Raw genomic sequence first — 18,182 nt, forward strand, 5'->3', positions numbered from 1 at the left:
TGACATGGGTGACCACCTGGCCACTCTGCCTTTAGGTCCAGCCCTAGCTGAAGGCATTGTTGAGTGGGTGGAAGTGACCAGACCTTGAAAAAAAAAAAAAAAAAAAAACCCAGTTACTGGAATAAAGTTGGAAAAGACTACTTGCCAGGATGGTTAAGGAATTCATTTTCCTATTTATGTAGATGATGATGTGGCCTGACCTTTGAGAAGCCTTTTGGTTGGTGGCTTTTAAAAAATCGAATGTATCTGAAACTGACTCTCCTAACCACCTCACTCCCGATTGTGAGGTCCTGAGGGTTGACCACAGCAGCAGGTGGCTGGGCGCAGGCGGCACTCTGTAGCCTCACTCACCCTCACAGCTCTTCCCGTCGGCCAGGGTTAGGTATCCGCTGGGGCAGGTGCAACGGTAAGAACCCGGGGTGTTCACGCAGGTGTGCATGCAGAGCCGGGGGCGCCCCTCCTGCCCGTAGAGCTCACACTCGTTCACATCTGTGGACAGAAGTGCTCACTGTGACTCCATGAGCCATGCAGCAGGTGTTGCCTGCTGTGACCCAGAACAGTCATGCCTCAATTCCTGGAAGCAATGGCAGCTGCAGTTAAGTGGCTGGGCCTCCGGCAGCCGCCATGCCCTACCCCCAGCAGAGCACTCGCAAGAGGAGCAGGTGTACTTCCCTTTCCCCTAAGCCGAGGTCCCAGAGGGCTAAAAGGAGGAGTGAGAGGGAGTTGATGTGCTAGGCCCTAGAAGGGCATCTCTGTCTTAGGCTGAAGACACCTGGGGAGACCCTGTAGAGGCTGGCAAATCAAGCCTATTCCCAGAAAGCAGGGATGGGTTAACAGCCCCATGTTAACTCTCTTTATCTTTGGGAATGGAATAAGAGGGCCTCCTTTCTGCTGCTGTAAAATGAGGCTATTGTTTGGTGCTAACCAACTGACCAGATCTCAGATTTGAACTCCTGCTTTGCGTTGTTTGGGGAGAGAACTCTGGTAATCAGGAGAGCACAGCAAAACTGAGCCGTCAGGAAAGCTAAGCCCAGAGAGGACCAAGGAATGAGTCTCACACCCCTACCCAGCTCCAGGCCCTCTCTACCAACACAACGACTTAAGCTCCTCCTTGCCACCCGTAGAGGTGATTCCAGCCAGGACGGAGGGGAGAGGGTCTCAAGCGCCTCCTGAAACAAGCGCGTGTGGCTTGGGCATAGGCTGGACCAGGTTCTGAGGTGGGGCGAGCCCTGATTTCTATGAATTACCAGCCTTCTAACAATCGTTAGGTCAGTACTTACCTATAATGCAAAGTGGCCAGGCCTTCTGAGACCGCGCCCAGGAAGCCACCCGTGTCGGCAGGAGGGCGGTGGGTGAGAGCCCCTTCCCCGCCCCATGTCCTCCCGCTGCTGTCCCCAGTGTCCTGGCGGAGCCCGCGCCTACCCTCGCAGACGCTGTCGCCCGCAGCGCCGCTCAGGTGGAATCCGGCCTCGCAGCTGCAGTGCTGAGCCCGCTCCACCTGCGCACAGCGCGGCGCGCGGCTGAAGGCAGAGTCGCCGGCCACGCTGCCTTCGGGGGCGGCTGCGGGGAGAAGACACGCTCAGTGCCGGGCCCTGGCGCACCTGCCGTGGGCCCAACCTTGGGTAGGGGCCGGGAGCAGAACCAAGACGGAGGTACGGCCCCTTCTCAAAGAGCTTACTCTGGAGTAGGGAAAGGAAAGACAAGTAATTAACCACAAACCCAGACGACCCGTCCAGGGCCCACCCAAAGGGGACGCAGAACAGGAAGCACACTCGAATAGAATGGTGCATGAAAATGCAGGCCACCAAGCTGCACCTCGAGAAGGACAGCTAGGGCAAGTCCACGTTTTCACTTAAAAATACTTGAACACCCCAAAATTCTAACAGTGATCACTAGAGTTTAAAACCGTGGGCCACTATTTTTTGTTTCTTTTTGTGTGTGTGTATTTTTTGTTTATTTTATTATTTTTAATTTTAGGTTTGAAGACCTTCAATGTGTGAAGGTTACATAGATAAATACGTGTCACAGGGGATTGTTGTATACATCACCCAGGTGTTAAGCGCAGGACCCAATAGTTACCTTTTCTGCTCCTCTCCCTCCTCCCCTACCCCTCAAGTAGACCCCATGTCTGTTGTTTCCTTCTTTGTGTTCATAAGTTCTTATCATTTAGCTCCCACTTATTAAGTGAGAACATGCAGTGTTTGGTTTTCTGTTCCTACGTTAGTTTGCTAAGGATGGTAGCCTCCAGCTCCATCCATGTTTCCACAAAAGACATGATCTCGTTCTTTTTTGTGGCTGCATAATATTCCATGGTGTATATGTACCACATTTTCTTTCTTTCTTTTTTTTTTTTTGAGACGGAGTCTCGCTCTGTTGCCCAGGCTGGAGTGCAGTGGTGGGATCTCGGTTCACTGCAAGCTTCGCCTCTAGGGTTCACACCATTCTCCTGCCTCAGCCGCTGGAGTAGCTGGGATTACAGGCGCCCGACACCATGCCCAGCTAATTTTTTAATATGTTTTTTAGTAGAGACGGGGTTTCACCGTGTTAGCCAGGATCGTCTCGATCTCTTGACCTTGTGATCCGCCCTCCTTGGTCTCCCAAAGTGCTGGAATTACAGGCTTGAGCCACCACGCCTGGCTCCATGTACCACATTTTCTTTATCCAGTCTGTTATTGAGGAGCATTTAGGTTGGTTCCATGTCTTTGCTATTTGCTGCAATGAATATTCGAATGCATGTGTCTTTATGGTAGAATGTTTAATGTTGTTCTGGGTATATACCCAGTAACAGGATTGCTGGGTCAAGTGGTAGTTTTGCTTTTAGCTCTTTGAGGAGTCACCATACTGCTTTCCACAATGGTTGAACTAATTTACACGCCCACCAACAGTGTATAAGGGTTTCCTTTTCTCCACAACCTCTCCAGGATCTGTTACTTTTTGACTTTTTAATAATAGCCATTCTGACTGGTGAGAGATGGTATCTCACACCAGATAGTTTTGATTTGCATTTCTTTAATTATCAGCGATATGGAGCTTTTTTTCATATGCTTGTTGGCTGGATGTAGGTTTTCTTTTGAGAGGTGTCTGTTCATGTACGTTGCCCACTTTTTAAATGGGGTGGTTTGTTTTCTCTTGTAAATTTAAGTTCCTTATAGATGCTGGATATTAGACCTTTGTCAGATGCAGAGTTTGCAAATATTGTCTTCCATTCTGTGGGTTGTCTGTTTACTCCTTTGATAGTTTCTTTTGCTGTGCAGAAGCTCTTAAGTTTAATTAGATTCCATTTGTCAATTTTTGTTTTTGTTGCAGTTGCTTTTGGTATCTTTGTCATGAAATCTTTTCCTATTCCTCTGTCAGGAGGGTATTGCCTACGTTGTCTTCCAGGGTTTTGGTAGTTTTGGGTTTTACATTTAACTCTTTAATCCATTTTGAGTTGATTTTTGTCTATGGTGTAAGAAGTGGTTCAGCTTTAGCCTTCTGTATATGGCTAGCTAGTTATCCCAGCACCATTTATTGAATAGGAGTCTTTTCCCCATTCTTGTTTTTGTCAGCTTTGTCAAAGATCAGATGGTCATAGATGTGTGGCCTTATTTCTGTGCTCTCTATTCTGTTCCATTGGTCTATGTGCCTGTTTTTGTACCAGTACCATGCTGTTTTGGTCACTGTAGCCTTGCGGTATAGTTTGAAGTTGGGTAATGTAATTCCTTTAGCTTTGTTCTTTTTGCTTAGGATTGCCTTGGGTATTTGGGATCTTTTTGGGTTCCATATGCATGTTAAAACAATTTTTTCTAGTTCTGTGAAGAATGTCTTTGGTAGTTTGATAGGAATAGCTTTGAATCTATAAATTGTTTTGGGCAGTGTAGCCATTTTAATGATATTGATTATTTGTATCCATAAGCATGGAATGTTTTTTCATTTGTCTGTGTCTTCTCTGATATTTTTGAGCCATGTTTTGTAATTCTCATTGTAGAGATCTTTCACCTCCCTAGTTAGCTATATTCCTAGGTATTTTAGTTTTGTGTGTGTGGCAATTGTGAATAGGATTGTCTTTCTGATTTGACTCTCAGTTTGGTTGTTGGTGGTATACAGGAATGCTAGTGATTTTTCTACATTGATTTTGTATCCTGCAACTTTGCTGAAGTTTTTATCAGCTGAAGGAACTTTTGGGCCGGGACTATGGGATTTTCTAGATACAGAATCATGTCATCTGCAAACAGAGATAGTTTGACTTCCTCTCTTCCTATTTGGATGCCCTTTATTTCTCTTGCCTGATTGCTCTGGCCAGGACTTCCAATACTCTTCCAATACTATGCTGAATAGAAGTGGTGAGAGAGGGCATCCCTGTCTTGTGCCAGTTTTCAAGGGGAATGCTTCCAGCTTTTGCCCATTCAGTATGATGTTGGCTGTGAGTTTGTCATAGATGGCTCTTATTATTTTGAGGTCTGTTCCTTCAATATGTAGTTTGTTGAGAGTTTTTTAACATGAAGGGATGTTGAATTTCATCAAAAGCCTTTTTGCATCAATAGAGATAATCATGTGGTTTTGCTTTTAGTTCTGTTTATGTGATGAATCACATTTATTGATATTTATATGTTCAATCAACCTTGTATCCTGGGGAGGAAGCCTACTTGATCATGGTAGATTAGCTTTTTGATGTGCTGCTGGATTTGGTTTGCAAGTATTTTGTTGAGGAGTTTTGTATCAATGTTCATCAAGGATATTGGCCTGCAGTTTTCTTTTTTTGTTGTGTCTCTGCCAGGTTTTGGTATAGAGATGACTCTGGCCTCATAGGATGAGTTGGGGAGAAGTCCCTCCTCCTCAATTTTTTGGAATACTTTCTGTAGGAACGGTACCAGCTCTTCTTTGTACATCTGGTAGAATTTGGCTGTGAATCCATCAGGTCCTGGGCTTTTTTTGGTTGGTAGACTATTTATGACCAATTCAATTTCAGAACTCATTATTGGTCTGTTCATGGACCACCATGTTTTGTTCTTGGTTTTTCTTGTTTGTTTGTTTTCTTTTCTTTTCTTTTTGTATTTCTTCTACTTTTCTAAAATGTTCACATTTTTGATTTTTACCAAGAACATAAATTTCTCCTTCCTTCCCTCCTTCCTTCCTTCCTTCCTTCCTTCCTTCCTTCCTTCTTTCCCTCCCTCCCTCCCTCCCTCCCTCTCTCCTTCCTTCCTTCCTTCCTTCCTTCCTTCCTTCCTTCCTTCCGTCTGGCTGTGTCACCCAACCTGGAGTGCAGCGGCACAATCTTGGCTCACTGCCTCTGTCTCCCGGGTTCAAGGGATTCTCCTGCCTCAGCCTCTGAGTAGCTGGGATTACAGGCGTGTGTCACCACACCCTGCTATTTTTTTTTTTTTTTTTTTTTAGTAGAGATGGGGTTTCACCACGTTGGCCAGGCTGGTCTCAAACTCCTAACCTCAAATGATCCACCCACCTCAGCCTCCCAAAGTGCTGGGATTACAGAAATGAGTCATCATGCTTGGCCAAATTATATTTCTAATCAGGAAAAAATGTTATTTTTCTGAAAGTTTTTCAAGGATTGGTGAGAATCAAACACAAGTGGACAAATCCTGCATGATTCTACTTAGATGAGGTCCCTAGAGCAGTCAGACTCACAGAGACAGAAAGAAGAATGAATGGTGATTACCAGGGGCTGTGGGGAGGGCAATGGGGAGTTGTCCCATCATGGGTACAGAAGCTCAGTTTTGCAAGACAAAAAGAATTCCGGAGGTAGATGGTGGTGATGGTTGCACGACAATGTGAATGTGATTAATGCCACTGAGCTGTACAGCTAAAAATGATTAAACTGGTAAATTTTATGTTACATATATTTTATCATAGTAAAAAACAGGGTGAATGGATTTTTTAAAAAGGAACTGGAGGGATGCCGAAAGGCATGGGCCAGCTGATGGGAAGGAAGGTGTCAGGCTGGGGGACAAGGTGAGCAAGAGCCTAGGTGTGTGATGGCTGTTCATGGAGACTATGAGGATAGGAGCTGGCTTTGGATGTGCCTGCTTGCTTCCCCTCCTTCCCATTCCTGGGGAAGATTCTGGTCATGGGGACACTTTATAACAGGCCCCCCTGGACCTCAGCAACAATTGTCTAAAGATGCTTGGGCGGGCATGGTGGCTCACACATGTAATCCCAGCACTTTGGAAGGGCAAGGCAGGCAGATCACTTGAAGTCAGGAATTCGAGACCAGCCTGGCCAACATGGTGAAACTCCATCTCTACTGAAAATACAAAAATTAGCCAGGAGTGGTGGCAGACACCTGTAATCCCAGCTACTCGGAAGGCTGAGGCAGGAGAATCACTTGAACCCAGGAGGCAGACGTTGCAGTGAGCCGAGATGGTGCTACTGCACTCCAGCCTGGGCAACAGAGTAAGACTCCATCTCAAAAAAAAAAAAAAAAAAAAAAAAAAAAATCCCACAGTGGGAGGAAACCCTAAGGAGTGGGGTTTCGAACATTCAGTGACCAGGACTGGCATATTTAGGGTGAAAGGGAACCTATTTCTTTTTCCCTCTTGTTTGTAAACAAGGGGAGGGGCCGTGAGGTATCCAAGAAGGCCCTGTCTCTGACCTCAGTTTCCATAGAAAGCGGTCCCAGGGACAGGAGCTATAAGGGGCCACTGAGCTCGGGAGGACAGCCTCATTCTGAGAAAGCGCCCGGCCAGCTGACTCAGCTGAACTGAATCAAGGCACATGAAGCAGCAAATCTCTTGGCACACTATTTAAACCTGACCTTGGGCTGGGTCCAGTGCCAGGATCACAAGTATTGATAAAGCTCTTGTCCACTGGACACTGCACTGGCTCCAATGTCCTTTCCCCCTACAGATATTTCATACAGAAATAAAGACAAACAGACATCACGCACCAGATTTTCTGGCGAAGGAATAGGACATCTTTGGGGCTGAATGAAATCTTGGTTGCAGCATGGTGCGGGAACCCCTGTCCATCCTTCGCAGATTCCTTATCATTGGATTTTCTTGCCATATGCAAAACATGGCATCACATGACTTCTTAGACCTTCTGGGTCGAGATATGTTGAGACTCAAGATGTGAATAATAATCTCAAAACCAGTCAAATGTATAGTTATCCAGCTCTCAAAATACTTGGACCTGCATCAATAGCTGCTAATTTTGCAGGATGTGATGGGAACACTGGAAAGAAAAGGTGGTTCTGCTGGCAGAAGAAACGCTGACCAAGCAAAGGTGGAAACCATGAAACTTCTTGGGCCACATGCCCAATCTAGGGGATTTTTAGGTTGGGAGTCCGTTCTTGCACTCGTGTTTTCTACTATAAGAAGGATCAGAACTCTGGTTGCATCAAAGAGCTAAGCTCTGTCAAGTGACCACCTTAGAAAACGAGAGGGATGTGAAACAGAGAGGAAAAGCTACATCTTTGAGAGGGGGACCGAGCTCCCTACATGTCCGCATTTGGTGACCTATGCCTAGGCTCCTCCTCTCCCCACAGCAGGATGTCCTCACCGAACCCCACGGTGGCTACGTACCAGTCTGGGCCTGATGCTGACAGCGGTTCCCGGTTCTTCCTGGAGGACAAATGCATCTGTACTGGTTGACTCCTTCTACACACGTACCACCATTTTGACAAGGCTGGCTGGAGCATTCACTGATATCTAGGAAGATAAGTAATTTTCAAATATAAGGATGTGAGTTCTAGGTCTAAAACAAATACAATAAAAAAACCGATGAAGGGGTAACTTCCTTTACATTGTAGGATAACTCCCACTTTCTACTTGACCCCACCCACTCTTTCCACCCTCTGCACCTGCAAGAGCTGCCAGGGGGCCGATGGGGCTGATATGCAGCCCTGTTGCATCTCCATTCAGCAGGCCCCGCACCCAGGCACACACTGCCCACCTGGGGCTCTGCGTGCAGGAGCTGGCCTATGACCTGGCCATACTCCGCCCACAGGCACCATTTTCTAATTTGCAAAGGTGCAGTGTAGACAGCTGTAGCCAGACAGAGGTGGCATCTGCCCACACTGCCTTTGAGTCAGGCCCTGCAACCCACGAACCCTTTGCTCCATCAGCCAGCACCTGGGAGAAACACTTTTAAACAGGAACAAAATTCAATGCAGTTATAAAGGGGAGGGCTGGCCCACTGGAATGTCCAGGGTTGGGGAAAACGAATTCTCCAAATTCCCACCCAGAAGCCCTACTGTGCTTGACCAGGTAAGAGTTTTTTGACATTTCTTTAACATTGGTAAAGGGAGATGTTCCTTGCTCATCTACACAACATTTCTGTGGAAAAGGTCTTTGGAGAGAGAGACTGTTATTTTAAAAAGCTCAAAAGACTTTTCTTCTCTGAGTGGTAGGCTTACAGGCGATTTTTCTTTGCTTTTTTATAATTTTTTGTATTCTTTCCTTTTCCCATAATAATCACATATACATTTTTTAATTAGAAAAAAATGATTCTTTTAAAACCTAGAGGCCACATGTTAGCTGGGCATGGTGGTGGGTGCCTGTAATCCCAGCTACTTGGGAGGCTGAGGCAGGAGAATCGCTTGAACCCGGGAGGTGGAAGTTGCAGTGAACCGAGATCGCGCCACTGCACTCCAGCCTGGGTGACAGAATGAGACTCCGTCTCAAAAACAAAAGACAAACCTACCAGCCAAACAAACAAAACCCCATAGGCCACATGTGCTTGTTATGAATTCCCTAAGCCCAGTTTTAGTGCACAGAAATAGGCCATTTCCATCAGAGAGAGGCTTGTCAGTTCACTGACTTGACCGTATCATCTTCAGAAAGAAAACAGAAAACACTTCCTTGTTGGCATAAACGCAGCCTTTCCTGCGTGTCTATCAAGAGGAAGAAACAGGTGCTTTGCTCCTAATGAGAACGACAGACTTGTTTTGGGTGGAATGGGAGGGACTTAGGCTTCCCTTAAGCCTCCTGGAGTTTGGGATGTCATTAGACTCTTACACAGTTTCTATTTGTTGCAAAAAGACAGACTGTCCAAATGTCACTCATCCCTACAGAAGGAGCCATTTCAGTTTCTCAGTAACCTCAGCCTGGTTGCACTGTCCCTCATACAGCCTGTTTGCAGATGACTGGTTTCCAGGAATGTGTCTGAAATGACTGTACACAAATGCTTGGGGTTGCTTAGAGCTAGGGGTTGCTGTTTCTTTCCATTGTCCACCTCCATCGTTGCCCACCAACATAGTCTGGAAGTGGGCAGATCACGAGGCCGTGAAGTTGTGGACAGAGAGCCAGAAAATGTGAACACCAGTATCTTGTAGCTTGGCCCCAGTAGGGCCAGTGCAGTGGTCTTTCCTTTGCTGCCCGCCAGAAGAAGGCACTGAGCCTGACCTGTACCTGAACCGTGTGGATGGGGGTTGGGGATCATTGGCGCAGCAGAGAAACGCACAGGTGTCCCAGGACCGTGCACTCTGTCTGCCTCTCTGGATCCACCCAGCATATTCGTTTCTAGACAGGCTGCATTCAGACTGTCTTTATCTCTTATCATGATATGCAGTCAGAGGCATCCAATGGCCTGATGTCCAGCCTGGCACCCCCTCTGTGTCCTGATTGAAGTACAGTTGTCATCACACCCATGTGTGTCCCAGGCTGTGGCATTCAGTCAAGTGCATGGCACGGGCTGGCAAGCCAAAGCCCAGATGATAATCCTGCTTTCATCTGCTGTTTCGTGAGCACTGACTGTTTTCATGAAGCCTAGCTAAGGATCGTATATGTGTGACCGAACTTTTTGCTTTTATTTCTAATTCCTTCCTGACTTTTTTCTTTTATTTCTAATTCCTTCCTGGGTTCTGTCAACTCATTTCCAGTTTTCCATTTTTCCAGTCACCTCATTTTTTAGTATTTTGTCATTTTTATCTAAACTGTTCTTTCCTTGCTTTTATCCTTTAAACATTTCTTTTGCCTGTGATACTCTAGGTTATAGTTTTTATCTGTTTTGTGGGCATGTCTTTCCGGCGTTCCTTTATTGCCTATAGAAATTTTACTCTTTTTTCTTGTAATAGCTTTGATGGGATTTGTCAAGAATCCTTTCCATTACTCATAATTAAGTGAAATAAGTTTTCCCATATAGTTTTGCTAACTTCATGACTCTGAAATTCTCACTTCTGTTGTTTTTCCAATGTGAGCAAACACAGGGCCTCACACTTTCTCGGCTTTGCCTCCTTCACACTTTTGTCTGGACGACCATCTCTTTCATTTGCACCTATTTTCCTTGTTGCGCCCAGTTTGGACTCTCCTCCCCTTAAAGTCTCCTTAATATTAAGACTTTGCCCTGGAAAATTTTGGAGGTTCCTATGGGGACAGGCTGTCCCAGCAACTGAAACTTCCTATTGAAAAGATGAACTTAGGGCCAGGCGTGGTCGCTCCTGTAATCCCAGCATTTTGGGAGGTTGAGCTCCCAACCTCAACCTCACTTGAGCTCAGGAGTTCAAGACCAGCCTGGCCAACATGGCAAAACCTCATCTCTACTAAAAATACAAAAAATTAGCCAGGCATGGTGGTGGGCACCTGTAGTCCCAGCTAGTTGGGAGGCTGAGGCAGGAGAATCGCTTGAACCCAGGAGGCAGAGGTTGCATGAGCCAAGATGGCGCCACTGCACTCCAGCCTGGGCAACACAGTGAGACTCTGCCTCAAAAAAAAAAGAAAGAAAAAGAAAAAGTGAATTCTATACCTGAGAAAACTGACCCAGAAAGACTGGCACTGAGACAGATCCTAATCAAATGACTGAATTTTAAAGAAAAAATTAAATATTTTGGGGGCGTTCAGGCAAAAAGACCAATATAATAGCACAACACCATCAGTTTAAAACAGACGACACAGAGTGACATATTTAAGGTACTCAAGAATAGAAAAATGTGAGATAGGTTTTGATATCCAATGAAACTAACAACCAGTAAAAAAGCTGCACACTTTTTAAAAGTGGGAAAACTCAGGAAATTGCTCTAACTAGACACATCAGAATGAGGATGTCAGTGACACTCGCTGAGGCAGAAGAGACGTTGTCAACCAATTCTAAGTTATAAAACTGATTTGGACCCTGATTCAAAGAAAGTGTTAAAAAAGTGTGAGACAATTGGGGGAATTTTTACTCTAATTAGATATTGATGATATTAAGGAGTTTGCTGTGTCAATCACTGGATTTTAGGTACATAAGTTCATTCTACTATTCTCTATAGTTCGGTGTGTTTGAAGCTTTCCATAGTGAAAAAATATTTTAAGATGCTTAACTTGGCATTATTTGTAATTATGAAACCTGGAAACAATAGAGAGGTCATTCAATAAAGCCTAGAATAGCCCTTACGAGGAAGCGTTTCCTAATCATAAAGAGTTAGGTTTAGAAAGAAGAGGTAGGCCGGGCGAGATGGCTCAAGTCTGTAATCCCAGCACTCTGGGAGGCCGAGACGGGCGGATCACGAGGTCAGGAGATCGAGACCATCCTGGGTAACACAGTGAAACCCCGTCTCTACTAAAAAATACAAAAAACTAGCCAGACAAGGTGGCAGGCGCCTGTAGTCCCAGCTACTTGGGAGGCTGAGGCAGGAGAATGGCGTGAACCCAGGAGGCGGAGCTTGCAGTGAGCCAAGATCCGGCCACAGCACTCCAGCCTGGGCGACAGAGCGAGACTCCGCCTCAAAAAAAAAAAAAAAAAGAAAGAAGAGGTAATGGAGAATTGCTCATGTTAATATGAAGAGGTAATGGAGAATTACTCATGTTAATATCTATACACAGATGATACTAAATATGTGCGACTTGGATGTATGTGCTTAGATAAAAGACTAGAAGGAAATTCATCTTTTTTCATTCATTTAATCATTTAGTAAATCATCCAGCCAATCAGTTACTCGGTAACTATTTATTGAGTGGCTACTATATATTTAAAAGGCAGCTCTTTCTACTCAACTCCTTTTTTTAAAGGTCTCAGGGGAAAGGCCTCATGATACAGAAGATGAGATGGACTGAAGCTCTGCTCCCTTCTCACTGCAAAATGCCCTTCCAAACACTCCATCCAGTGCCACTGGCTCTGCTTTCCACAGCCTCCCCGAAGTCTGCCTCTCCAGGCCCTTCGTGTCTCCTTTCGCCCTCCTCCTTCTCCATTTGGCTTCTCGGTGCCCTGTAGATCTCTGCCTGAGTCACATTTCTGTCTCCACCCTCTCCTTGCAGGTCCTCCTACCACTGCCCATGGGATTTCAGTACTATCTTATGCTAATAACTCCCAACTGGGTATCTCCAACCCTTCTGCTGCCTTGAGCTCCAGACGATGTCTACCCATCTAGGGTGGAATGAATGGATATCCACTAGGGTGTCTGTCGCACAGCCATTTTAACTTAATATGTCCCAAATGGAATTCTGATCAATGACCCACACACGAGTTGCTTAAAAACAAACCACATCCATCACTCAGTCTTCATTATCTCTGTAAATGACACCCTGCATGCCATCATCCAAGCCTGAGTCTGGGAACCCTGATTTCTCCTCCTGGCTCACAGCCCACATGGGATGGCAGCAAATTCCATCAGTTCTGTCTCTAAAAATACCTAGAATCTCTGCTGCCACAATCTCTGCCCTGGACTTCTACAGTAGCCAGCTATGTGTTTTCCCAGCTTCCATTCTTGTCATCTCCAATGCATTCTCTATGCAGCAGTGACACTTGTCTTAACCCTGTTTATTTGGCTTAGAACTAAAATCCCATCACCTGCACCACCCATGACTACAGTGCTGGCCTGCATGTCTCTCCACCTCGCCTGGCTCACTCTCAGCTCATATAATCTCCAGCAACAAGGTTCTATAATTTTGTTTTTCATTTCCTCAGATGTGCCAAATTCTTCCCTTCCTTGGGGCTCTTTGCTCATGCTCCTCCCTTTTCTTTTCTTTTCCTTTTTTTTTTTTTTACTTTTGAGACAGGGTCTCACTCTCTCACCCAGGCTGGAGTGCAGTGGCATGATCTCGACTCACTGCATTCTCTGCCCCCCCGGGCTCAAGTGATTCTCCCGGCTCAGCCTCCAGAGTAGCTGGGATTACAGGCACCTGCCACCACACCCGGCTAATTTTTGTATTTTTAGTACAGATGGTTTTGCCAGGTTGGCCAGGCTGGTCTCAAACTCCTGACCTCAGCTGATCCAGTCACCTTTTCTTTTCTTTACTTTTTTTTTATTTTTTCTTTTTTTGTTTTTTTGAGATGGAGTTTTGCTCTTGTCACCCAGGCTGGAATGCAATGGCGCAATCTCAGCTCACCGCAATCTCCGCCTCCCAGGTTCAAGCGATTCTCCGGCTTCAGCCTCCCTTACTCTGTCCCTTGTTAGGTCATATGTGGCCCTCACCACAAACGTCAGCTCGCTTCCCTTGGTGTGTGGCTGCCTGCTTTGCTTTGCTTCCTCTTAGCCTGTGCACCCCAGAGGCCAGGGTGGTGTCTGTGGGATTCGGCATTGAGTCCCTGGCATCTGGCACAGTGCTTCGTGCATGGCTGGTTCTCAGTAAAAATTGGCAGAATAAAATAATGAATGTTAAAAATAAAGGATGGGGACGACTGACAAAGATTCCTTTTCATCAGCATGATGACAAGTGACAACGGTATTTATATCTCTTAAATTTGTTTCTTTGGTTACCCACATTGTCAAAGGCACAAGATCTTCAGCTATGGTTCCCAATTCAGAAAGCTTTACATCTTAAAAACATGGCCTTCAGAGAAAGAAGGAGGAAACAATGAAAATAATGGAGAAATGGAGAAAGCCAAGTGGCTGTTTTCCACTTTGGAGTTCTGGAGTCCACCTCTGCCTGCTGGTTTTTTTTTTTTCTCCCGAGATGGAGTCTTGCTGTGTCGCCCAGGCTGGAGTGCAGTGGTGTGATTTCGGCTCACTGCAACTTCTGCCTCCCGGGTTCAAGCAATTCTCCTGCCTCAGCCTCCCGAGTAGCTGGGATTACAGGTGCCCACCACCATGCCTAGCTAATTTTTGTATTTTTTAGTAGAGATGGGGTTTTGCCATGTTGGCCAGGCTGGTCTTGAACTCCTGACCTCAGGTGATCTGCCGCCTTGGCCTCACGGAGTGCTGGGATTACAGGTGTGAGCCACCGCTCCTGGCCTGCCTGCTGTTTTTTAATGGCATGATTGTGTGTAATTTCTTTCCCTGCCAAGTTGGGTTCATCACTGTCTTTCCAAGTAGCTGACTAGGGTTGGAGTGAGGGACAATTATGACAGCACTGCCAAATTTGTCACTGGCACTGATATTTTGGGCCTTGAAATGAATTCTCTGTAATTAAGAAGATTATGCCCCCACTGTGGTCATAACACATGGCAACCACACGACTGGTGGTTTGGAACATGCAGTGGGTGTGCTCAGTGGTTGCTGGTAAGTTTCTAGGTTCGGTCACTAGACTGTTGAGTTCCAGCCTGTGTCCCGTCCACACCCTTAATACTGTCACAACTGGTCATTAAACAGCAGTCAGGAGCACTATTTCTCCCTCCTGGCAGGTTTGGCTGGCACCGCTTCGAGGCTCTTCCTGGAGACAACATCCATGAATCACATCAATTCCTACTGAGAACAGAAGTGTTGGCGCAGGCACCATCTACTCACTTAGGAGGGGCCGTGGCCAGTAGCTGCTGGAGCAGCTTGATTGGAACACACGAGTATTTTTGTCCAATCACCACCATGGGGTCAGTGCCCAGGCCCCATCTATGCTTCAGGAGAAGAAAAATCTCCATCTAAGATCTCATCCTGGACTGGCCATCACCTTGTTCCCTGGGTCAGTCCTTCCCAAGTTTTCGATAGAACATGCTGCCCGAGTAGACATCCCCAAGGTGGGCTGCACCATGCAGCTCTTTGGTGTGGAGGTCAGGGAAGAAGGGAAAACGGCTATGCAGGAGGCTATGGGGAGATAAGAGACAAGCACAAGGTGCATCTGGAATGAGCTGGTACATCCAAGGGCAAGACTCAGGACCATGGGAAAGGTCAGTAGGCTTGCTGGCCGCCTGGCAAGTGGGACCATCTGCCCTGCACCGTGGTCCTCCAGGCAAAGTCTGCCCTCTACATCTCAAGAAAGGGAAGTCTGCCCAGCAAGGCTGGGGGCTCTGATCTTTGTAAGAGTTAGGTTGGCCTTCCCAAAACATCAGGGCAAGTAGCAGTGAGCATAACAGGTGTCTTCCCTGGACAGAGATGACACACGCACAGTCTACTGTTTTGCCTGTGGCTGGCAGTCATTCTGACTGATTTAGGCCCAAAATGCATCAGCACTTCAAAATTTTCAATATATTTTCTGCTTCTGGCATTTGCAAGAACAAATCAAGTGGTGCTGTTAACAGCAGTATTACTTAGGGAATATATGAGAAATGCAGATGTCTTGGGTCTCATCTATAAAGGTCCTGACTTGGTAGGTCTTTTGAGACCTCAGAATATGTCTTTTATGACCTTCCTGGGTGACTCAGGAGCACTTGAATGTTTGAGATCACAGCACAAGTCATGACGCAGTAGAACCCTCTTTTCCATTGAGGGGGTCCTGCTGCAGCAATGGAGGTGCAGAGGCAGAACTAAACACCCAAGGTCAAGAAGGAAGCTGGCGGACACTCCCAGGATCCTCTAGGAAGGAAGGCCAGTCGCTAGGATGGAGATGGACTGTGGGGAGGGCTTTGGGTCTCCACCTTTGTCAAGTAACTACGTGTTCTTTTGCTTGAGTCACTTCTTAGGACTATGTTCCTGGGCCTCCAGTGTTTTGTATCTATCTGCCAAAAAAGGCCTTCTTTCTGCTATCTTCTCTGACGAACTCATCTTTTGGTTTTAATCACATGATGTGCATTGTGGTATGTCGCCATTGAGGACAGAATATTTGGATAACACCTGAGCAAGCAAGAAAAAACAGCACACACATAAGTAAGATGTGCTTTCACTTGCAGCACCGCTTGGGGGCGCGTGGGCAGGTGCAGCCCTTCTGCCGGGGGCAGGCAGTGCTCAGTTCAAAGCCAGCCTGAAGCCAGTAGGCCCCTCCAGCCACAGATACACAACCCAGAGACAGTATCGGGGCATAAGAAGGCCTTGTCGGCATTGTTTGTGGTGGCCAGGAGTTGACTGCAATCAGGTGTCCATGGCAGGGGGTGGACAGATCAGATGTGGGGGTGCACCCCAGAGAGGACGAGGCAGCTATCAGAGGCACTGGAGCAGACTGCACGTGGCAATGCAGATGGGTCCTGAAAGTGCTGAGGAGACCGAAAACGAAACCAACCAAGATCTGTAACTCAATCTGTAAGTTAAAAATACTGACACCCAAAGCAATAAAAATGAAATATCTGTGTGTACCCACCTCCCCTGCCATGGCTTATCACCCAGGAGGTGCTTAACTTGGCTTGAGATCTTTCAGAGTCAAGTAAGTAAATACCAGATATTGGCATTTCCGCTGTTTTGTTTGCAAGTTACATGACTTGTATTTCCTGGCTGGTTCCTAGGTGGGTCTAAGAGCTGGTCATCAACCTTTGAACCATCATCACTCTTTCCAGGGGTCAGGAAAGAGAAGCCTAAATTGTAAATGTGGTTCTGGTTGCCCTGAGCTTCTCATGGCAATCCATCCTCATCTTTAGGGATGGCATACTTTCTGGAGTCCTTCTATATTTTCAAGTAATTTAAGCATCCAAAGTCCTCTCTTGGCCAAGTGCAGTGGATCACACCTGTAATCCCAGCACTTTGGGAGGCCAAGGCAGGCGGATCACTTGAGGCCAGGAGTTCGAGACCAGTCTGGCCAACATGGTGAAATCCCTTTTCTACTGAAAATACAAAAGTTAGCTGAACTAACTACAGGTTAGCACCTGTAGTCCCAGCTACTCAGAAGGCTGAGGCAGGAGAATCACTGGAACCTGGGAGGCGGAGGTTGCAGTGAGCTGAGATTATGCCACTGCACTCCACCCTGGGCAACAGAGCGAGACTCCGTCTCAAACAAAAGCAAAAACAAAGTCCTCTCTCTACTCTGCTCTTCGCAATCTTCTTGTTTATATAATGTCCGTGTTGCTCCTTCAACTCTTTGGCTAGAACCATGGACATTCTGCCTCAGCAGATGTCCCACGAACCTTGCTCTGAAAATGACTGGTGATTGGTAGCCAAGATTTTTTTGACCATGGGTTTTTGAAAAGCCAACAGATTTTTTGTGCCAAAGCTGATTTTCCTCTATATCAAAAAAGTGCTGTTTTTAAACCTAGCACAGAGAGAAGCCTTTTCATGCCTCCCCCTCACAGTGGACTCTCCTGGAGCCTGTTGATACCAAGTCCCAATGCAGATAGAAAGGACAGCTGAGGAGTTTCCTCAGCCCCAGAGGATACCAGCAGCCTCACAGACTGCAGGCTCAGAATGGAGCAGCCATAGGAGCATTGTCCTGCAGTGCCTTCCTCTGGTCCCTTCCCCAACCCATGGCGGCTTCTTGGCCTCACATTGATAAGAACCAGTCACTGGTGTCCAAAGCAGAGAGTGGTGTGAAGGAGCGCAGACTCTGGGGTCAGAGTGTCCAAGTGTGAAGCATCTTAATAGTGCCCCCCACCCCCAGCTATGTAACCTTGGGCAAGTTCTTTAACCTCTGTGTGCCTCAGTTTTGCCATATGCCAAACAAGACTAAATTATTATTATAGTGAGCTCATATAGATAGATACCAGCGCCAACCCAGCATGGAGGTGAGTGATCGGGCACATTGACTGCTGTTCTATGGTTGAGGAATGATTAAAGAACCAAGCAGAAAATATTCCAAGCAATGGCCCTTTCTATGAAGCAAACCTTGCTATGCTGTGATGGATCCAGCACAGTGGGATGGGAAGGAGAGACGATACCTCTACAGCGGGGCTGCTCCCCTGTCCAGGTGCCATTGGGAAGACACACCACGCTGCTGGGCCCGACCAGCTGGAACCCAGGGTTGCAGGCAAAATGGACTTCGTGATCCACTAAGTACTTGCTTCCAAACTTTCTGCCATCTGTGGGTGCGTTCAGAGCCGGGCAGGAAACTGTAAGGAGAGATGGAAGGATTACACACTCCTTGTCCTAGACCACAGCCCTTAGACATTACTGAGTTACAGGACTTCCCATTTTGAAGTGCCCTCTGTTGCATGCCTGCTGCAGGCTGTGCACTGTGCTGGTCATTCTGCATGCTGCGTCTCATCAAGTCCTCAAAGCTCTCTTGAGGATGGGTGGTACGATGCCTGCTTAGCAAAAGGTGACG

The 18,182-nt window shown here is 46.6% G+C and overlaps 1 protein-coding gene across 1 annotated transcript in view; it reads right to left on the reverse strand.

Moving 5' to 3' along the window:
* Positions 1-18,182, reverse strand: part of FBLN7 (fibulin 7) — a 48,637-nt gene that overhangs the window by 4,745 nt on the left and 25,710 nt on the right. The window contains exons 3-6 of the mRNA XM_033175456.1: positions 17,797-17,967; positions 7,518-7,643; positions 1,423-1,560; positions 352-489 (exon numbers count right to left, since the gene is read on the reverse strand). Of these exons, the coding sequence (XP_033031347.1) occupies positions 352-489; positions 1,423-1,560; positions 7,518-7,643; positions 17,797-17,967 (573 nt within the window). The remainder of the gene's footprint in view (positions 1-351; positions 490-1,422; positions 1,561-7,517; positions 7,644-17,796; positions 17,968-18,182) is intronic.

Source organism: Trachypithecus francoisi, unplaced genomic scaffold (genome assembly GCF_009764315.1).
Source record: "Trachypithecus francoisi isolate TF-2019V2 unplaced genomic scaffold, Tfra_2.0 Lachesis_group17, whole genome shotgun sequence".
Lineage (NCBI taxonomy): Eukaryota > Metazoa > Chordata > Mammalia > Primates > Cercopithecidae > Trachypithecus > Trachypithecus francoisi.